At 46.6% G+C, this 22,682-nt stretch overlaps 2 protein-coding genes across 3 annotated transcripts in view; both read right to left on the minus strand.

Annotated features, from left to right (window-relative positions):
- STK4 (serine/threonine kinase 4) overlaps positions 1-22,682 on the minus strand; it is a 186,875-nt gene that overhangs the window by 52,767 nt on the left and 111,426 nt on the right. The window lies entirely within an intron of this gene.
- Positions 1,017-13,852, minus strand: YWHAB (tyrosine 3-monooxygenase/tryptophan 5-monooxygenase activation protein beta). Its single transcript, XM_065754395.1, has 6 exons — positions 13,830-13,852; positions 6,958-7,258; positions 5,878-6,001; positions 4,810-4,973; positions 3,395-3,490; positions 1,017-2,905 (listed from the first exon to the last, which is right to left on the minus strand). The coding sequence occupies exons 2-6, from the start codon at positions 7,249-7,251 to the stop codon at positions 2,849-2,851; spliced, it is 735 nt and encodes a 244-aa protein (XP_065610467.1). The 5' UTR covers positions 7,252-7,258; positions 13,830-13,852; the 3' UTR covers positions 1,017-2,848.

Below are 22,682 nucleotides of genomic sequence, written 5' to 3' on the forward strand. Positions count from 1 at the left end.
CGCGCCTTCCCCGGGCCCTCCCCGCCCTCCGCCAGCTGCCGCCCCGCCCCGCCCCGCTCCCGGCCGGGATGATGGGTCCCAGCTGCTCGCAGCTCCAGCCCGAGGGTCCGCACGCGGTGCCCGCAGGCGGAGCGGCGCCGGTTGGGGCTGGCGCGGGTAGCTCTGGTTTGCGAGAGTTACACCTTCCCCAGAAGACAGAGCGACTCGGGAAGCGCTCCTGAGCTCCGCTGTACGAGCGGGGGCAGCCGGCCTCGGGATGTGTCGTTTTTGGAGCGGACGGCGCCGTTAGTGTGATCGATAGGTAAAACTCAGAGCGGCTGAAGGGCGAAGCGGCAAGCAGCGCAGGTAGGCGTGAGGAGTGAAACATTGAGGCCGGGCTGCAGGGCCGAGCTGTCAGCCAGCTGCACGCCCCGTCCCGGCACGGCTCGGCCGGGGAAGCGTCACCTCCGTGCACGAGCCGGGGCTGTGCCGAGCTCAGCGCCCCGGCCCGGCTGGGATGTGCTGCCCGCGCCTCCGAGCGCGGCTTCCATGAGCTCCGCACCGCAGCGTTACTGCTCTCGTACCAGAGCGTGTGCAGGCTGCGGTCCATCAGCGCCACGGGGGTGATGGGTTCAGGCCCAGCCACGAGGCCAGCCCCCACTCAGAGCGATGCACTCGCACGTCTCCCGTGGAGAAAGCTTTAAACGTGAGCGGCCGAGAGCAGCGGGCGCTGCGTGACTTCCCGTGCTACGCCGTGCTCGTCCATCCGACATGCAGTGACTCGCGGCAAATTAAACGGGTTTATAGCTGCACTTCCATTGAGCGCCACAGTGGCACTACAGCACGAGTACGGCCCCCAAAAACAAAGAGAAGCAGCTGGTCGGAGCTGGAAGGGTGAGGGACAAAGCTCTCCCTGCGAAGGAGTGGATGCTGTGCGCCTGGGAAAGCACCCATCGACTCACACCCCCAAGAGGAGCACTTAGCACAAAGGAAGAGGCAGTTCTGCCACGGGAAGGATGGCAAAGATACCACGCGCAGACAACTGATAAAATTTTTTTATTATTCACTTTTGAATTCTTTTACACTTTCCTGATTATTCCGTGTAAGGTGAAACTAGAACTGTTTAAAAGACATACACAAATCTAGTACATCAATAACCAGGTTTTTCTTTTTGCTATACTATTCTCACAACCACGTGTGTGCTAGGCAATATAACCGTCACAGAAGCAAACTTTAGGCAGAATACTGGTCAGTAAAAACAAAGCAAAGAGCTACCAGATATACAGACAGGCTCGGTTCCACATTCACTACTGCATTTATCAAGCGCCAAGTATTAACTGCACAATTTGTTCAGCTAGTAGAGGGGAGTTTTAAAATCAGTGCATGAAATTCTCTCTTCAGCAGACGGATGGACAGACAAACAGATGGATCCTATACCTATGTGGAATGTGAAGGCAGGGGATGATACCGTGAGACCGGTGGTGACCGCTCCTCATCTTTTCCACTGCATCATTCATTAGGTTTTATTCAATGGGACGTGCTTGAAACATAACGAGGCGAGGACATGGGGAGCTCAAATATGATGAGTTACAAGCATTACAGATGTGTGAGCTCCGCATTCCAGTACCATACGTGGGAAATCCCGAATTTTTGAGCCAGATTTTGGAATTATATATTAAAAAAAAAAAAAAGGCAGATGAGCTGAAGACTGCAACAGCACTGGCAGCTCTCAAGCATCCAAGACAGAAACCTGTCCTCTGGCAGACTCAGGCCTCACGTGCCATCCTGACATCAGCCACAACCAAGGGAAGGATGATGTGTGTGTGTGGGAGTCTGAAATTGCTTCAGTGGAGTTTCAGTGGGTAAAAGGGTCAAGGATGAATGGAGTCGGATGGGAGAAAGTTTTCTGTGAAGCAAACTTAAAGGCTCAGTGAAGTAATTAAAAGGCTTGAGAAAATTACGTATGGGAATACCACGGAGTTTTTGATTCACCCAAGAGTACAGTAATGCAAAGGTGGCAGATCACTTCATGGTATCATCCAAACTAATAAGGCCATTCAAAAAATTGAATCTTCTGCTATTGCAAGTCCATGGCAGTGAACCAAGAATTCTCACTATTGAAGAATATCGAAGATTTAATTAAGTTATTGCTGTGGGAAGGGGCTTAGTCATGCATGTTGTATGAGCACAAAACCACTTTTGTAAGTCAAATCCCAGTTATCTGCCAGTGTAAGGAGTTTGGAAATCAAGCTGCTAACTCCCCCGTTACCCTCCTCCCCAAAACAAACCCAGTCCCCAGAAAGGTGGGATCCACAAAGTGAGCTTTTGACTGAAAGCGGTGCCTCAGACTTGGTTAGAAATGTCTACAGAGTGTGCCTGTTAAACTAACTCATAGCAGTGTGTTACTAACTGGAATGCCATACAGCGGACTGTTTTCCTTCCATGCCCCAGTGTCACAATAGAATCTCTATAACTTTCTGTACAACTTTACAACAGAATTGTACTTCGACTATTTTGGTGCCAAATTTTACTTTCCATTGTTACATAACTGATGTCTACTTCTCTACCAATAAGAGTTTTGCAAAGTCAATTGCAATCACAAAACCCATAATCACAGTGTTCAGTTAAAAATATAAACACGGTAATCGTAACTGTAAATGTTCATAATAGGAAAATTCGGAATGCCATTATAATAACCGACCTCCATTTTAAGTACACAGAACACCAACCAACTGCTTTTACCCCACAGACAGTTTTTGCTACGTTGAGGTTGTGAAAGTCAATGTACTATTCTTTTTGCTTGTCGCACAAAGGGATATATGTGTAGGATACAGGGTGACATTGAACATATAGTGAAGCGTGACAGCCTTTAGTTCTCTCCCTCCCCAGCATCACCTTCATCTCCCTGGTTTTCCGACGTCCATAGCTGTAAGAAAATACAAATAAGTGTTCATGCTGAAAGCATACATTTAATTACAACCACAAGTAAAGGGAAGACAGCATAATTAGCAGTAGCTGTGTAATTTACTCAGCTAAGAGTAATTGAGAATTGAATTTAATAGTAAAGGTAAAGAACAAACTAGGAAATGGGTAGAGGATTACAAGTAAAAAGCAAACAAAGTTCTCAAACCAAACAGAAAGACAGCCTGGCTGCTGAGAACAGCCACACTGCATGCTGTGTTACAAAAAGGTTGTTTGCTGCAGTGGTTAACAAGTGATCACTGATTTAAGGAAGCAAGTCTGACTTGTCTGCTTACAAGAAGCAGTGCACTTCAGACACTGACTTAATGGCTCAGAAGAGGTGTTTTTAATGACACAGAACGACATGAATCTACAGCCATGTCCTCCTTAGCAGAGTCCAGCTGCCTCAAGCAGCAGCAACGCAGAAAGCAGCAGTTTGCCCTGTGCTACTTACAGTGAGGTTGTCTCTAAGCAGCTGCATGATGAGAGTGCTGTCTTTGTAAGACTCTTCATTCAGCGTGTCCAGCTCTGCTATTGCTTCATCAAATGCCTAAAACATGTGAGACAAAACAAGAAAGCACTTCTACTCTGCTCTCTGAACTCATTTCTGCCTACATAAATCACCTAAATTTGTCACAAAAGCTTTGTGACAAAGCTTCCATATTTTTCTACCAAGAAAAGGAAACTGAAGTAAGCACCAGACTGCTAAACAACCAATGGGAAAAGACAAGTCTCCACAAGGGGCCAGACTGAGGCCAACACCAAGTACTGCAGAGGTAAGCACGGGCTATATTGAACAGTGACTCATAGCTGAAAGTCAGGTCTAAGAGGAAAACTTAATAGCAGTACTTTAATTAAAGGAAAGGCAAAGCCCTCAGTGGTTTAAAGTGAGAGTAGAAGAAAAAGGTACAATTAAGTTGATACATATTATACTTAAACAAATAAGAAATAAAATGAAAGTCAAGGGTTTCTTTTTGTTGGTTTTTTTTTTTTTTTTTTTTTGAGGGTAGAGTAGGATTCTTTGTTTTGGATTTCTTTTCAAAACAGTAAAGGACATCAGGTATGTTTCAACAGAGATTAAAAGCCATGCTGCCCATCCATCTGTTCCACATGAAAGCACACACACTGCAGGTCAGAGCTGGGAGCCACGATTACAGTGCCCTTTCTCATTTGGGCTTAAAAAACAATGTAAGCACGTTAACTAAAAACAATGATCAGGAATAGCAGTATTTTGCACATACAACCTTCAGTACTTGTTACAAAATATTGTTAAAATGTATATCGAGATCACAAAGATTCAGCTGATCCCATATTATTCAGATTACTACCAGACACCATTCACAGATGTAAAAAAGTGTTTCATTTACAAGGCTTTAATTCTGTTTTAGGGAGAAGACTAAAGCAGAAAATGACTAACTATTTGTCTGGCATGAACCACAACACAAGCTCTTTTTGGTCTCTGGAGAGAGGTGAGCACACACACACAAAGCAACACTTAGAGCTATGCCTGTAGTTACAAAAGACAACGCTCCACGTATCTGCTAAGTGTTCAAATTTAGACAATTTTCCACTTTCAGTGTTTTCAAGCTTGACATGAGGACATTTTAAGGTAATTACATGAACATAAGAAGAATCACTTGGTCTCCCCCTCAGTGGATCAAGTGCCCTACCAAATTAGCTTCGCTGAAGGCTAAGCTAGTCCAGCTTAGTTAACTTACCTGAAAATATACCAAGATGAGCATAGTTTAAAGATAACAATATTATCAAGGAATTTCACAAGAGAAAGCATAATCATCTACAAGGTGCTACTGTAACCATGTAATTAGCTCCTTAGCCCACACAAAAATTGGTGACACAAAGTCTGCTTACCGTCTTGGCCAGATTACAGGCTTTCTCAGGAGAATTGAGTATCTCATAATAGAAGACAGAGAAATTGAGAGCCAAGCCAAGTCGAATGGGGTGTGTTGGTTGCATCTCTTTCTTGCTAATTTCAAATGCCTCCTGGTAAGCTTGCTGAGAGTTTGCTACTGTTGCTGCAAGAAGCAATTACAAGCATATTAATGTACAGTACTTCATGGTACTTGCACTCTTGGTCCAGACTATTTATGCCACTAGGTGCTTATAAAATCACAAATGCACTCAAGGTTCTTTCAATGATTTTGGAGGGAATGGCCTCTGGGTGAACTACTAAGGCTGAAACATTTGTTCAGAAAAAGGTTTGGGCTATAGAACTTAAACTCTAATAAATTCAGACAATACAGTATGAGGGAAAAGAGTTCGTCTAAACTACATAATTTGAACTCTCCCGAGAAGGAAACTTTCAGCAGGCAGGCCATGATGTACTCAATATCTCAGTACGGGCTTCCAGAAGAAAGCAAACAGTCCCTTCCCTGCCTAATGGGCAACAATGCATTCATGAATGGTGTCAAACTAAGCTTGCAAGTTATGGACCAGATCAAACACTCACCAAGAACTCAAGCATAATTCAGTGTTGCTTTACTTCCCAAGATTAAGTGGCTTAAGACTCAGAAACCCAATGTCCTACACCTCTGCAAGCAGAAAGCTTGCAAACATAGAAGACTTGTGAGATAAATTCATGGCTGAAACAAAAGATGATAGCAACAAAGCATTTCCCAGGAGAAAAAAAAAGCTCTCTTCCTCCATGCACCAGGAATTAATTTTTACACTGCCAGATAAACTTAAAAATCATTGAGTTTGGGGGTTGCAAGCAGAATTTGACTGCTGTGATGAATACTGGTTTATCACTTCAATTAATTTCATGGAAACCTGTTTCTCTGAAAGTGACCTGCTCTGCATTCATCTTCAAAACTATACAGCATGAGCAAAAAAGAAAGAAAAAGGAAAAAAATGAAAAGTGTTTCCTACACTTCATTTTACCCAGTCCTCAGCAGAATGAGAGCTTTCACCTCTACCTACTTTGCTTATTGTCTCCAGATGCCACCTCTGACAGGTATCTGTAGTAATCGCCTTTCATTTTCAAATAGAAGACCTTGCTTTCCGGCTGCGTGGCATTGACGATAAGGTATTTATCCAGGAGTTCCTGAGAAAGGAAACATCACTTATTTTTTTTCCAGGTCATAAAAATAACGTCTGAAACAGAGCCTTCATCACAGTGGTAAACATGTACTGTTAGAACATTAACAATGATGTGTGTGCTCGTGTGCCAGCCACTCTGACGCTTCCTAAACTCAGAAAGTAAAAAGAAACTGCTTGTATCCTTGTCCTCAGAAAGCTTGCTCTGCTGAAGCTATTGAGAATCACTCCTGCAGAATCTAACTGCTATCAGAGCTTAATGCTGCAAATATTTTCCTAGAAATAACACTGAAGCAAACCTACACCCACAAGCAAGCTAAGGAAGAGCAGCAGCTTGCCATCAGCACAAATACAGTCACTCTTCCCACCACAAACTTCAGGCATGCACAACAGTGAACTGATCCTATTTGCAACTCCAGCTGAAAACCTGAGCAGTGGCAGTGAGCACATGCACATTCAGAAAGAGGTGAAAGGGCTGAGAGTACTGACATCATCCACTCCTCAGGGCAGATCCTTAGCAAAAAAAGACAGCAATATAAAGGATCCCTCTCAATTAAGGGAAAGAAACAACAGAACTAATTTTGGGGAAGTGCACACCTTCTCCATCCCCCAAAAGTCAGTATTCATTAACAAAACAATTTAAGCAAACAGCAAGCTTTTTAACAGGATTTATGCTAAGCTCACTTTCACACTGACCACTGGCCAGCAGTTAGGCAGTCTTCAACACTGCCCTGTTCATTTCTATATAAACAAAATGCTATTTTTAAAACACGTAAGAATCCAAAAAATTCCTTAAGAAACAAACTGGATTATTTAGGAGCCAGAACTGGACTTAAACCTGTTAAGTTTTAAGCAAAATTGTTCCCCTGCTATGGTGATGCAGTGCCTACAACCTTAACAAGGTTCCCTCTCTGAAGAATGCTGCAGGACCAGCTTTTGTTATTTCTGCTGTTGGATTATTACCAGAACATCATTGCAGATATCTTGCAATTCAGCCTCGATTTTCTCACGATATTCTCTTCCCATCTGCTGTTTTTTCTCGTTCCTCTCTGTTTTCTGCTCAATGCTGGAAATCACACGCCAAGATGAGCGGCGGGCACCAACCACGTTCTTGTAAGCAACCGAGAGGAGATTCCTTTCTTCATTGGACAGTTCGTGTCCTTGCTCAGTGACAGCCTTCATAGCGGCAGCCATGTCATCGTAACGCTCGGCCTGCTCAGCCAGCTTGGCTTTCTGTACCAACTCACTCTTATCCATGGCTATCCTGTAATTAGCAGGGAATAAAAACAGAAAAATACTTTTCTGTTGTTATACAGTGAAAGTTAATGCTGATGGGTGAAGGACAACTCACAGGCTCTAAAAGGTGGCAAGTTTACCAACTCCAGTAGATATGATTTTTTTTGTAAATATATATATTCTAACAAATAACAATTTACATATTGAAATTATACATATTTACAACCCTGAAAACACATAACCATTATTCCTCATACTTCAGCAAAATCTAAATGGGCATTAAGGTGGGCACATCAGTACATGGCCTGCATAAATCTCTCTTTCCCACAGTGGCCATAGCTCAGTCTGGGATACACCCCATTTTCTAAGGCAGGAATCAGCACAGCTTCTGTTGGTTTGTTTTGGTTGTGCATTAGTCTTCAACAGCAGCTGTTTCAGAGCACAGAACAACTGGACAGCTCCTCCTGACATCACATATCTTCTGCACATTGTAAAAGATGTTTCTGTGGCAATGGACCATACCCACTAAAGATGCAGCCATTGGCAACCACAAAAAATACATTTATATTACTCTACTAGAAAATTGCTCTTTATATATATTGATGCATGTGTAAAATGGACAATTCTATACACCTGGAGTGGCTGCAGATTCAGGTTCTTAAGATCTTTAAGTAACAATAGCATTCACAGAAACTGAATGGGACGCAGCCTGCAGAACAGTCAGTGCTGCCGAACCAACTGCTCACATGGAAATGACTCGTTTATCATCTCCAATGGCTTCAGCTAAACTGCACTAAGAAAAGCACATCACATGACCATTATGTCCCTGAACAAGTTCAGCAAAGAAAAATGAAGTAAAGAACGTGTCAGTAAGCAGACTGAGTGTTGCTTGTTCCTACAAGACAACGCCAGCATATAGTTAACTTGGCCATTGAGCTAACATTACATTCCATCATCCGGGCCCCAGTTTGCAGGAAAATAAAAAGAGTTTCCATGCAGAGGACCTCAGTGCCTCACAAACTTTCAGGTGTTCCAGATTTATCAGTAACATTTCTCCAGACACTTAAATCTGCACTTTCCAACAGACCAAGAGTTGTCATTTTTGTTAGTACTGAGCACTGACATTCCTTTCTTCTTTAAGTCCAGTCAGGGTTCTCACAGTCGAGATCAGAAATTTTCAGTCTGAGGCCTAAACAGCCTACAGACACCTCTAAAAGAACAGGAAAAAATAAATGAGAACAATAAATTCCTAATTGGCTTTCACAGGCTTCTCCAAATTAGGCAAGAGACTGTAGAATCACAATAACACTGGTGTGTATATACACGTATACAGTAAGACTAAGGAAATCACCAGACTGCTTAGCACTGAGAGAATCTATCACAACTGCTGCCATCTTCTGAAACCATCCCCTTAACTCAGCACTGCATTTAGATGATGTGCTTCATGTGCAAAGTGACTCCATTTCTTCATCCACAGAGCACACCTGAAGAATGCTTTGGATGTCACAAGAGCCAACTTTAAAAGGACATCTAAACAAAGCACTTCCAGCTTCCCCAGTCTGCACAGCTTCTAGAAGGAGTTCTACTGCCATCATCTTCTCTTCCTCTCATGGAGCACGATTATGCAGTAGGAAAAGCCTGCTTGCTGAAGCCCCAGGGCAAGCAACTCCAGCACGTTACGTTCTGCCACTGAAAGGTCAGTATGATCTTTGATCAGTATTTCGCCAGCAGTGGTCTGACGTGCACACAAGGCATAGGTCCAGAATTCTGTTTACAAACAGAATATAGTTTAGTTCTGAAATGCTGAGGGGTTTGTTTTATCAAGCTAACTGACACATCTTCGGATGCAAGTCAGTTCATGGCAGCCACCAGGCTCATGTAAGGACGTGCTAAGGACATCGGGGATTTGCAAAGACGAAATTGCTCCAGAAACCACTTAAACACATCAGCTATACAGCTGAAACATTAGCACAGAGCATCACAATGTTGTTTCTCAAATAACTTTCTTTAGTAGCACAAATTCATGCACACCTTAAACACAACTCAATCTCATTACTGAAGATGGAGCTCATCAGAACTCCACTGGCTTTAATTAAGAATTCATTATACAGAGGTTTGAACAGTCAGTTTATCTTAATATCTGTACTCTTAGCATGTTCGATATGAAACTACAAAGCACTATTCCATAAAATGGAGTTAACAGAACTTAAATGCAACAAGACAGACATTGCCCACACCAAGATGTCTGCAAGCCACCAGTAAGCCTACCATTACTTCACTCACAGGGTGCTGCATAAAGAACACCATTTTATTCTCCGTTGCTTACCTTGCTAGAAGCCTGGAGAAGAGCTTTTCAGAGCTATGCTGGCTTGAGCTCCAAAAGAGGGAAGTGTTTGCCAGAAGGAAAAAAAGATACAAGGAAAGGAGTGATGTTTGAAAAGGCAAAGAGGCAAGTATCAGTTATAACTAGTCCCTCCCATAAAGGAGATGGAAGCCACGCTAACAATGGATCAGTGTGCCACAGTCTGAAACAAGCAAAGCCTAGAGCTAAAAGTAGTCCTAGGCCACAAACAGAAGCCAGCTAACAAAGGTTACCTGCAGCTAGGAGCCACACACACAGAGGTGACGAACAGAAGGCCAACAGGAATGAACTACTCCAGTACTAATGAAGCCATGCCATGTAGGCAAAAGGGAAAGAGGGAAGATGGAAAAAGGAGGGAAGACGTGCAGATCACAGCCATGGAGGAGTTGCAGAAGTTGCCTGTTCTAAGCAGAAGATCTTCAGATTTGTTAATACATTGAAAATTCTTAAGATTGCCTTCTTAAGAATCTGTCAAACCACAACTTAGCAGCCCTCGGAAAAGAAGTGGCTAGACACTACTTACAGTAGGAATGCCACTACTAGCCAGCAGCTGCAGCCACCAGTACAAGCAGCCAGAAACTCCAAGCATTCTGATTCCCCACATTCAAGATGAGACAAAAAAACATCTCTCCTTCATACAGCCTTAGCTCTTCCAACCCATTACAAGCATGGGAATACAAGTATAAATAAGAAAAGACTACAACTGCTTACTTCCCTCCCCTCAGAAAGTTTTACATCTGCATTGGTGAGATCTGATACAATTACAAAACATCTAAGGTAGAGGGCAGGAGGTTTATAAATGCTTCACTACTTTCAGTGCCAGATGCAGTAAGGAGGGAAGGCGTGTCCATCCTGGAGATAGTACCTGAAGTCAGGATGCCCAGAGCTTTCAAGAGAAGAGGGACACACAGCACTGGGGGTTTACATGTCAATAATCAGCCGAAGAGCAAACCCCGTAGGTAACATTCTTCAGGAGACTACAGGTGCTTGACGAGGACTGCGTCTTGCTACAGCAGATACTACATCTGCTTTGCAGCCTTCATTGCTCCCAGGCTCAATGAACTGTTTAGGACAAAGCCAAAACAGATCAGAAGTAACTGTGTTTAAAGTCTGCAGGAACTCGATGAAAAATGACACTGAAAAAAATCTGGCTTATGTAACATATTGAACTGACAAGACAATACTAATAAGCCGATGTTGGCCTGAAGTCTGCCTGTTCCTCTGATGCTAATTAAGTCATCGATTTCTGTGTATTGTTTTTCTCCTCACAGCAACCATTAGAGGCTGTCAGACAAACACTTCCACCTCATTATAAAACTGGTGCAGCTACTGGTTCGACATACCCACTACTAATGAGTCAAGGAGAGAAGTAATTTAACAGACTGATGTTTCAGTGAGAGAAACGAGTGTAACATCAGATTCAGTGTAACGTGACACAGTCATTTCTCAGTCACAAACTGTGTAGATCTGTTCAAATTGTAACAGGAAAAGCATAAGTGTGGTATAGCATTCGTGGTTCAACTGCCAGCAACACATGAACATACCTCACAGGTTTGTGGATGGGCAATTAATTACAAAATTAAACGTGTCTGTAAGGTACACTCTATACTGACATCTCACAGTCTGTTTCTATAATTATTGAGAATAACCTCTTCCGAGGTATTTCTAAAGTGAATGACAAGGCCATAATTCAGGTGCACACACACTGGCACTAGAACTGTAATGCTGGCAGAACCTGTGTGACACTGATGGCAGCCACCAGCAAGCAGGTATAGATCACAGTTGGTATTTTCTGCAGGAAAGGAATTGGCTCACTCCAAATGGAGTGCGAGGAACCTTCTTTGCTTTCTCAGGCATTTCACTTCATTATTTTTGTCTCTCTATTTTAGTTCCCTCCAAGGCAACCATCTATTGTTAAACAACTGATTAGAAAATGGACGTCTGCTATGATCAGAACATTTCTACAGCTATCCTGAGCTTGGCTACAACAGAAGTTTGGTAAAACATACTGCATTCTTAACGAAGGGAAAACGGTTTCACAGCTGTGATACTCTCACTGACCTTGTATAGCACATAACATCATCCCCCTCTGTACCTGCTGATTAGAAATACATCCCAGCCCTCAGTGCTAATCGTTCTGAAAATGTTAAGACAACATTAACATTCTATAAACCCATGCCTCAGCTTGCTCTGGCCACTTTCTGCCACCATTAACTGCCACTCTCTAAAACTGACCAACACCATCTTGGAAAAATGATACATAAGGTTTTCAATCTCTGCAGATAACCATGGGGTTCTCCATCAGAGGGAACAAGAGCACAGATGGAAACTGATAGTGTATGGACAACTGAAATTTAGCAACTGCAGCCCTGCTGTCCCTAATGTCTTCTGATGAAGAACTCGAGGCTGAAAAGCATTGCACTACTACATACCTATGGCACTTCACACAGGGTAGCTGCAGGTGGAGACAAGCACGCGGTTCCAAAGTACAATATACTTACGTGGTAACACCTCGTTGTTCCAAAGAGAGTGTTTTTGGCTCGAGTCCAAGAGGAGACAGCGAGTTACCCCAAAAAACATCCCCCCCAGGCATGAAATTAATGACAAACTACTGTATTCGTATTACAGACAAATCACTTTGGTTAATAATAACCTGAGAACGTTTCTATAGTAAGCGTGGCCATATAAAAGACACCAAGGTAAGGCCCAGTCCTGCTAGGATTCAGGAGGACACCAGACAGACTACAGTACTAGTTTTTTACCTCATCATTTAAATCATTATTTACTTAACTCCTCCTCATGTGAGTTTATTCACACAGAGCACAAAAAGCTGCATAGCAGCAAAGGCCTGCTTACAAAAAAAGTACTCAACATCAAAATAGCAGAGATCAGAACATGCGGTACTGACATAATGAGGTTGAGAAAACTGCACTAGGCCCATCTGTGCAATGAGTCTACCACTTCACCGGTACCAACCTAATAAACAAAGTATTACATAAACTATATTTTTTGTAGGCTTTTAATATCAAGAATGAAAAAAGCATTTACATTCCTGTTTTTCTTTTTCTACACCAGTTTGCATCTCCACCTTTCTTTCAAATAAAAGCAAGTTTCTCTTTAAATAGGAGAATTACTTTCCAAGTGAGGTCCTGCAGCAGTGCACATGTGAAGACATACTCCTATAATCACAAATGCTACACAACCTTTAGCAGAAATTTAGCTTTTACAACACTGTGTGATATGTAGTTTTTCTCCCTAGCATAAGTTACTTTAACTGCTAGCAAGAAAATTAACTAAGTAATTTATATTACCATGGCTGCGTGACATATACTTTTGCTCCATGTGCTAGCACAGTGACTGCATCTCACTGATTTCTATCATTCCAATTGATATCTGATTACACATACCTCAAATAAGGCCTAGAGTTGTTAGCTCTGGGTTACTGCCTAACGTTCCTATATGTTGGGGATAGTGTGAAGCCACCTTCTTTCTCTCTGCAGTCCTCCCTAAACTCATCTCTATTCCCAAATGCAAATATTTAAAAATTATACAGCGAATATTACATTTTCTTCTAAATCACTGAAGATGTTCCTCTGATCACCTCTGCTAAACCTGAGCAGGCTCACGCGGAAGGGCACAGCCCCAAGGGGCTGCAGGGGCCTAGCAGCTGCCTCCAGAAGCTCCCGGCTTTGTGAACGCCGCGAGAAGGCCCAGAGCCCGGAGAGGGGTCGTGAAGGGAGGAGTCCTCGGGAGGAGGGGGCCGCGAGCCTGGCTCGGCCCTGCCCCAGGGGCGGATCGCCTCCTCCCCTCGCCTCACCGAGCCCTTCACGGGCGGCGACAGAGGGCGCGGGCCCGCGGCTCCGGCCAGGTGTGCGCGGCCTCGCCCCGCGGCGGCCCAGTGACTCAGGCGGGTGGGGCCGGGCCAGGAGGGGGGCAGGAGGAGGCGGCGCAGCCCGCACGGCCTCCGCGGCGGCCCCCGCGGGAGGGTCACACCGTTACTCGAGGCGGACTCGCTCCGCCGGCGCTAGGAAAACGAGGGGTAAAAGGCGGCGCGGCCCCGCCGCTCCCCCCCCTCCAACACGGAGCCGGGCCCTCCCGCCGCGGCCTCCACCGCCCCCCCAGGCGACGGGGCGGGAGCGGCAGGCCTCCCCCGCCCACTCCCCGGGCTCCAGGGGGACGGCGGCGGCGCGGCACGGCCCTGCCGGGGAGCGAGGTACGGACGGCCGAAGACCCTCACCTGGCCGGGGGAGGGGAGCGGGGCGCACCGCAGCCTGGATCCCGACGGGCGAGGCGACAGGAGCGCGGCGGCCGCTCGGCGCACGCACACACACACCCTGCAGAGCTGCGGCCCCGCTTCCGGCGCCGAGAACACGCCCCTTCCGGCGCCGGGGGGGAGGGAGGGGGGAGCGCCGCCTCCTGATTGGATCCTGATTGTGGCGACGGGCGCCAGCCGGCTCGCGGTTGCCATAGCAACGCGGAGGGAGGCGGGCGCGTACCCGCGCCTCGGGCCTGAGGAGGTGATGGGGGAAAATGGCGGCCGCGGGGCGGGGTGCTGCGAGTCGAGCCCGGCCGCACGCTGCGGGCCGAGCCGTGCGCTGCCGCGGTTGAAGGAAAAATACAACAAAGCCCCCCGAGATCCTTATCTGCGTGCTAGGTTTTGTGCAGGTGTAACACCGGCCGTTGCTGGGGGAACGGGGGGTGAGCGTGTTGTGGCCTGGAATCAAGAACGCCAAGGAGAAAAAGTACTGCGTTACGTGTGTGTGGTCCGATGGGACTCGGCCAGCACCGCCCCTCCGAGCTGTGCAGTGGGCACAAAAGACAAAAGTCTGTCCAGCTGTGGGACCCCAGCGCCCAGCCTGCTTTTCAGGCTCCTGTGTGGCCACGGGAGGACAGGGGCAGCTCCCTGCTTCGGCCAAAGGTCAATGGCTGAGAAGTCGGGAGGAAGGTGCACTGCCCTGTGTCAGCTGCAGCAGTGAGCCTGGTTCCATCACTGCTGCCCCCCCAGGTTTCTCCTCCATGTAGGAAGCGTTCTGCTGCCTTGCCCCATCTCCCTGCTCTGTATGCTCCCAGCGCTGCTGTGGTCCTGCTTCCTGGTATGGACAACTCACACCATGTGTTCAGCACAATTCTGCATTGGTTTTGAGAAGTTCTGGTACGCTCCCCATTGCATCACTCAGAGCACTTCACTGGCCTGCAGCTGGGTACCATAGGCACAGAGAGCTCTGCCAGTGCCCCTGGTCATTCATGAGTTTTCCTCGCTCCAAGATAGTCCTTGTTGCTGTGAGGCTCAGGGAAGGAGGTGAGGAGCAGGAGGTTTGGGCTGGAGCTGCTGCCCTGACTTAGCTGTGAGTCCTTCAGGAGCACCAACTTCCCAAGGAGGTACTGCAGGCTCAATGGAGCCAGGAAGAGTCTATGAAATGACAGCTGCTATCTCAGGGGCTGTTATCTCAGCCCATCGACGGGCTCAGCACAGAGACCAGGCCTCTCTCCAGCAGAAAGACTCCTCTTGCTCGGACCAGGGAAGCACAGCCACTTCTACTGGGCCTGGCACTGCTCAGGCAGACATGCTCCAGGATCCATCTCCATCCATAGGTGCAGCCGAGGTGAGGACCCACAGTGGAGGAGCGGTCATTGCATGGACTGAGTTTTCCTTAAGGAATGAAGTCTTGATGGGTTGCTCAGGTTTTGTGCTTTTTTTTTTTTTTCCTGTCATTTTATTTTGGTAGCAGTAGATCTCAGCTGAGGTAGATACCAGGAGCAAACAGGTGATGGCAGTGCATGATCGCTGTGTAGGGGACGCTGGCTGCCGAGCAGTCTGTCGCCCAAGGGGAAAAGGAAGGTGCTACACTATCATACTGAAAGGCGAGCACTCAGAATATAATTGCAATCTACCGAGTAAGGTTTATTTTTTGATTCTCTTGTTTTCTGTGTTCTGCATCAATAGTCCGGACCTTCCCGTTGTTCCAGAGCTGAATCAGATCAGTGATGTGGGAGGGGATGATCCTGAATGGAACTAGGATGCTGGTTTAAGGCATGTGCTATAACAACCTTTTGGCTTTCCTGGGCCATGTGAAGTGAAGAGGAACTGTCTGGGGCTGCACCTATGAAAGTTGCTCTGGAAGTAACACCTCCTAATTACCTCACAATGTAAAGTACAACTGCTACAAAGAACACAATAACCCTGATGAGCAGAGCATGTTCTCATCTACAAAGCATGCTTTTTTAATGGTCACCACCAGTAGCTATGCATTTTTGGCAGCAATGAACAAGGGCCTGCATGCTGCACTCGTAACAGTCTGCAGCAGCAGAGATGACCTGTGTCAGCACTGCTGAAACACACCAGCACGGCCTCGCTGCGCTCACACCCACTGCTTGTTGTCCATCAATATTCAGCAAGCATCGATGAATATCAGCAGGGGCCATTGTTTCTGCATGGAGGAATTCAATGACACGTTTTTGCTTCATACACACTTCCATCTCAGGTGCCATTCAGACTGCCCCTCTGCTGCCATCTGTCATTCAGCAACAAAATGCCATGCCACCGATGTCCACTTCTGGCAGCATGGGCCGGCGTCATAAAATATATAGTTAATGTATATAAGTGACAAAAAATAAAAATAAAAAAATAAAAAACAGCTGCAAAACCATAAAACCAATGGGATATGTCACCTTGTTTTCATGAAGCTGACGCCTGTCTGCAGTGACTGCAGTTCATGGTGAGCCCTCAAGGTGCTCGAAATGTTGCTCTTCCTGTGCTTCGTCCTTGAGAGCACTTGTTCTCAAGGGTACTTACTGCCAGAAAGCGATGACATGAATAAGGTTGGACTGTGAAGTGAGGGCTGTTTCTGGTAAGAGAGGGCTGGTAAAAGTGGTGAAGAGATGCGGTCACATTTTGGATTGCAGCTCTCTATATTCCATTTGAAAATTTGCAAGTAATGTATTTATGTTGACTGGAAATGGAATTGCAAATAAGCCAAAACATTCATGACACTTTTTGCAGTCTTGAAACCTATCCTCAAGTTCCTTGATCACATATTTTTTGCTGTTCACAGGACTGTTTAGCCAGTCTATCAAAATCCATGAACTCATTTGCCATCACTTGAGTCAGCCCTGCCCTGCTCCCTCCCCGTGCCCTGGTGCATCCCAGGTGGGGCCAATAGCACACCGATATTGGGGTGGTGCTGAGGGATGGCTGTGTGCCTGGGGCGTGGGTGTGCCTGGATCATGGCTTCCCTGCCGGGATGGCCAGTTGGTACACCATGAGCTCTATCATTTGTCATTGCTGGTTGTGGTAAAGTTGTACATGGTGGAGATGGGTAAGGAGCCTTGTAGGGAGGCAGCACTGAATACAGAAAAGCCCCAAAGGAAGAATACCTCTGTTTCATGTCTGTCCTGTGTTTTCTCTCTGTACACAAACTGCCTGTGACACTGCAGCCAGCTGTGCTGAAGTTGAGACTAGAAGTAGATTAGTTGGAATTAAGTTTATGAAAGATACTGGTACTTCTGAACAGGTCAAACCCAAACTTGAACCAGAGGGAAACATCTCACATAGGATGGAATTCCTTTTTAACATTATTATTAACTTAAAGTGGCATTTAAAGCAAAGAGCTGCAGGTTTCCTGCATGGCTCCTGCCAGCTAAATACTAGGCTGAGTAGTGCTTGGTTTGGGCATCTTGCAGTTCTTCCTTCTGTCCAAGCAATGTGAGGGTTTGGTACAGATTTCTATTAAATGCAGTTTGGTCTGAGGTCAAACACTTATTTTAATTTGAAGGTGTTTGAAGGTCCGAAGGTGACTGAAGAACAAAGGTGAAAGCAAAATTGCAAAGCAATGGAACGACGTGAGAGCAAGAAAGCATAAATGACCTAAATAGCAGAAAATGGTATGATGGGGAATGTGGGCAGAATTGTACAGGGTAGAAATTCAGCTCCAGGAATGCAGCCTTGGCAGGAGCATCCCAAACAGAGAATGCTATTTCTCGGGCAGTGCAGCGAACTCTATGTCGTGAATTAAACTCAGGTAATTATTGCAGTCTGCAAGCAGTGACAGTGCAGAAAACCAGCATAAATGGAACAGAACACATTGCTGTACATTTTGTAGCTCTTGAGACCTGTGGAGTTGCTGTGCATTTCTAATGCCAGATAATGCCTAAAATCATTCAAGGAACAAAAAGCAAGTCTTCCCGGGGCATCAGCTCAAGGAAATAGAGTTTCCAGGGAAAAGTAGGATTGGTCTGGAATGGTGTGCCAGCACCAGGGCCTTTGGTGTTGCCATGCTCCTTTTTCAGTAAGGGCTTTCTGAAGGCCTAGAAACCTGAAGCCTGAAGAACTACACAAGCTGCCCATAGCTCTGAAGAAGGTCTTCATGGTGAGAACAGGACTGTGGAATATTCAACCTTCATCCTGTGCAGAACCTATCTGTCAGAAAAGAATTTATAGCAAAGGGCAGATCTTTATCTACTCTTAAATAGGACCACAATTTCCCTCCTCCCATTCCTACCCAAAATCTGAGGATGAGGCATGCAGCCAGTCAGCTGCAAAAGAAGAGGTGACCGTTCTCTACCTTCCCATGTAAATGACTCTCAAAAGCTGTTTTTCTCAGGGAAGCCACAGTGAGAGCACTGAAGCAGCATGTCTCCAACCTCTGGCTTGTAGTTCAAGGTGTCCTTCTTAACAGACAGCAGCCAGTGGCCATCAGCAGCTTAACAGTCCTCCGGAGCTTCCAAGGAAGTGACAACTGATGGTCAGAGCTGTGGGATAACTCTGAGGATGGCACAGGGCTGATAAAAGGATTAATAAGTAACAGCATGGAGAGCTGCAAGGGCAGGTTTGTCTGACACTGGCACTGAGGATTATTTCATGCACTCAGTGCTTGTAATTACCTTCCTCCCCAGAAATTCAGTGTGCAGCTCTGGGGTGGGCTTTCTAGAGCTTTCCCCCGCAACCTGGATAAGATTGCCTTCTAATTCATGCTTATACTCCAGTTCTTCCAGCCCACTCATGCATTTGAGGTGTGCTGATTAAACTGATGGAGGCAGAGGACATGGGGCAGTGCTTTCTCTCACTTCCTTCATGGCAAAGATGGAACAGTTCTGCAGATGTAAGCTGTGGACTCTCCCAGCCTTGCTCCACAACTCCACTTCTCTTGGAAATTTTGTCTTTCTCTGGAAATAGAAGTCTGATTTTCTTTCTGCCACCTGCTATTCCCACGGGAAGTAGCTGTTCTGATATCATGAAGGTACCACCACTCTCAAGGGCAAACTAAGGACATTTCACACACTGATCTGCAGGAAATTTCGGTAACCAAATTCGGTATGTTACTGGAATTGAGCTACTTTTTCAGAAAGCAAGTAAAGCCCTGCAGGGAAATCTCAGCTTCTATCTTTGGGTATTTCCAAAGCAAAATGCCATCCCTCTGCCTAACTGGAAAGCAGTCAGGCCTGACAAAGTGAGAAAGAGAATCTGAAACTACATTTTAGCACCTCATACTGAAGCTTAGCATCGCAAGCGCTGCGCTCCCAGCACCGAGGCTCAGCCCCACTTTCCCAGAGGAAGGCAGTGCTGCTTGTGGGCCACCCGAGTTCCCTCAGCAGGATTGTGCTCCCAAGAATCATAGGAAATGGACTGTCTCCTTCATGTCTGTACAGACAGAAATTCAAGTGGAGAGAGACGCAGGAGAGCCAGGGTTCAACGCGCTGTTAGGCACAGAGCCCAGAGCAGCATGAGGCTGTCTTGAAAATCCCAGCTGAGACTTCCCTGTTCATACTAAAGATCTACAAAACATCTTTATTTCAGGCTGCATTCTTTTATTGAACACTCACAGATCAGCCAGAGGCCAGGAGAGTATATGGGAAAGTGTTAATGCATTTACCTTTGGAGTGCCAGAACATAATCTAATTATCCATTTTGATGCCAGCTGCCTTGGAAGACAAAAAGCTCTTAATAAAGAAGCAACTGGGACAAAGAAATGGTGAAATGAAAATAGCAGAGGTTAGCTCCCAAAGATGGATGAGTTTGAGGTGTGAAGGGATAACAAAGCCACCCGGAATGCAAACAAACATTTCACAAACGTAAGTGCATCAGAGGATCTGTGACTGTAGCCCCAGAAAATAAGACAGGATGTGGTATTTCATTTTAAACCAATTTCCTTCCAGTCTGCTTGCGGGAAGCACTGCAAATCAAAGAGCCCTGGGATTGTGGGTGACAGCAGCCACTATGTTCCAGCACTGCTCCCGGACCTGGCGCCCAGCAGCTGCTGCAAACCCACATGGCAGAGTAAAGCTGGGAAAGTGAGATGAGCTTTGAGCACATGGACACCCTTCTCTGGGTGACCTCTGAGTAGGAACAGAGGCAAATCCACACTACTGCCACAGCACCAAGTCCTGTCCCCTTGGGAAATGGATTCAATCAAATCCTGTTTGCATCTCTGACAGTTCTGAGCCTGCGCTCCTATCTTCAAAGGGCAGTTATTATCCCTCACAACATGTTCCTTTGGTGCTCATTTCTCTGCAGTCTTCTATGCCCGTGTATCTAAATAATGAAAAAGTCAGAAGCTGTGATGCCACCATCCCCACAGTCATCACAATTGGTCAGATCTGCTGCTAGCTGTGCGTTGCTCACGCTGTCTTTCTTCCATAACCATGGCAATAAGATATCCCTGGGCACAGAGAGCAGGCAGTGCTGCTGGGCACTGCACAGCGGTGGTGGTGGCCCAGGCAAGCCCTGTCCCAGGCTCTGTGCTGCAGCAAACACCCCCTGAGCCCACACTAAGCTCAACTCTGGGCTGACACGTCTCTGTGCAGACCCAGGCAGGGATGTCTGTGCCGGTGCAGCCTGCAGGCACCAGCTGGAGGGAGCCCCTTGGGAACCAAGGACAACTAGCAGGCTCAGCCTGACCCTGCTCTTGGAGCACAGTTCTCCCACTGCTGGTGAGGTTTGAGTTCAGCTGGCGAGGCTGGAAACATTGGAAACATTGCTTTGTGTAAGCTACGGAGCAGAAAGCAGAGTCCTGGGACTCTTCTTCTCCAGAGAATGCAGTGTCAGCTCAAGTCTGGTGACAAAATTAACTCCTTCCTGCCCAAGGATGAGCTCTGCGCTCCCCACAGCGATCAGTTAACATTGGCCACAGCAGCTTCCTGCAGTGCAGAGGACACGTGCTGGGACCCAGGCACCGACCTCAGCCCTGAGCTTCTCTGTCTCCCTGGGATCTCTCCTCTTGCTGCACATCCCATCTCGCTTTTCAAGAACCATTTTCTACTTAACCACCAGCCCCAACTTTCAAAGTTACCTGGGGCTGGGGAGGCATAAATAGATGCTGGACCAGATGGGATCTCTGTTGTGCTTTATAGCTAGCTGAGCCATCGCATGTTCCTCTTGTAGCCTGAGCAAGGGCAGTATTAATTATGACACTGCCCAGGCAGATTGCATGGGAGGTTACGACTGCGATGCTCAAGCTGAGGTTAAATATAACCTGGCCGGGATGTTTTGCTGAGTGAGCACAACACGGACATGGGCATGGATGACCAGCACAGTTTGCAGGGCATTTCTGCAGCAAACCTTAAAGCAAAAGTGGGCATTTCGCTTTAAGAAATCATAGGTCTTGCACTTTCCCTGCACTGCACGGTGTACAGAATGCATCTCAGTGTCACACACGATTGTCAGACATGGGGAAATCTTTATACAAAAGCTTCCTTGGGAGCTCTCTGCATCACAAGCTGAATCAGATGTGCAATTACAGAGCCACGACTTAAGAACCTAAAACCCTTCTAAGCTTGATGGAAGGTATCAAGCCTATAAACAATATGTAGGGAGAATTTAATCTTGCAGAAGCTGCCTTTATTTGAAGGGAGAGATTGTATTTGGGATTAGGAGCCAAATTACTGCATAAGTTTTTATTAAGTCTTTATATTTTCAGCCGTACCTTAGTATGGGTGTTTTGGGACAGGATCTCAGTTTTACGGTGGACATAAATCCAGGAAAATATTGCAGATTCTCTGAAATGGGCAAAATATCAGCACACACAGACACAAAAAAAAGAAAAACAAAAAAGAAAGAATTTGTATCCTGTCGGAGCTGCTGATTACTTAAAGCTTACGCACAAACATTTCATTAAAGCATGCAATTTTCTGGAAGGCACCAAAAGGAAGTAAAAACATCTAATTTCTCCAACATCCCTAGAAACTGAAAGAAGCCCTGGGGGTGTACAGCCAAGACGGTTGGGTTGGGAGAGACCTTGGAGCCCCCCCAGCTCAGACTGCCCAGGGCCCATGTGTGGCCTCGGGCACCCCCAGGGATGAGGCACCCACTGCTCTTTGCAGCAGTGCTGGGGCCTCACCACCTGTGGGTAAAGAATTTCCTCTTCACGTCTGACTTAAATCATGGGACCGCATGGATCTGCCTTTAGCACAAAAACCCCCATCTTCAGGTTGAGAAAGTGCACTCATCTCCTGCCCCGTGCTGGCAGCTGCCTCCCCAGGTCCTCTGTCCTGCATCCAGCTGCAGCCCTGGTGGCACCATGACCCTGCAGCACCTGGCACACCGGTGTCCCCTCGCTGGGAGCTGCGGGACAGAGACACAGACAGCAGGACCAGGGCTGGCTGCTTCTTGCAGATGTGAGGATGAGTACTTCTGATTTATGATGGCAGAGAGAAGCGATTGGATGTCTTCTGGCAGCACTACTCCTGTACGAGCCATAACTTAATCACAGCTGTGCACAGGGCTGGCTTGGCGTGGAGGCAGCGGCCGGCTCGCTGCTGGTGAGGCAGCAGACAGCTTTGTTCCAGGGCACAGAAGCTCACTGCTGTGATGCCAGTGGTGAAGGGACACAGCTCTGGGCCACCTCCCTTTGCCCTCCCATTACGGAGGATGCCCTCCATTACTCCTGAAGCCCAAGTGGGAGCTGCAGCTCAAACGCAGATGAGGCAAAGCGAATCCCTGCTCATGCCAGTACCGGGCTCCCAGAGCTCTCTACTCACTCATCCCCAGTGTCCCCAGGCTGCTCCTGCTCCACTGCTGGGTGATTAATTCAGTGTGAGTAATTTTGGAGCAGATGATCTAATTCCCATGGTTCCTGATGTTTTTCCTGCAGAGGAA

The sequence above is a fragment of the Cyrtonyx montezumae genome, unplaced genomic scaffold, assembly GCF_038088225.1.
Source record: "Cyrtonyx montezumae isolate F1298 unplaced genomic scaffold, pur_monq_1.0 scaffold_9, whole genome shotgun sequence".
Taxonomy (NCBI): Eukaryota; Metazoa; Chordata; class Aves; order Galliformes; family Odontophoridae; genus Cyrtonyx; species Cyrtonyx montezumae.

Bases quoted from the DNA above. Each gene is read 5' to 3' on its own strand.
- YWHAB (XM_065754395.1), bottom strand. From the start codon at position 7,251: ATGGATAAGAGTGAGTTGGTACAGAAAGCCAAGCTGGCTGAGCAGGCC. The intron at 4,974-5,877 runs GTAGGTAGAGGT...TGCTTCTTGCAG, and splicing joins ATCTGGAGACAATAAGCAAA to CAACAGTAGCAAACTCTCAG. The intron at 2,906-3,394 runs GTAAGTAGCACA...ATTTTCTTACAG, and splicing joins TGCTTAGAGACAACCTCACT to CTATGGACGTCGGAAAACCA.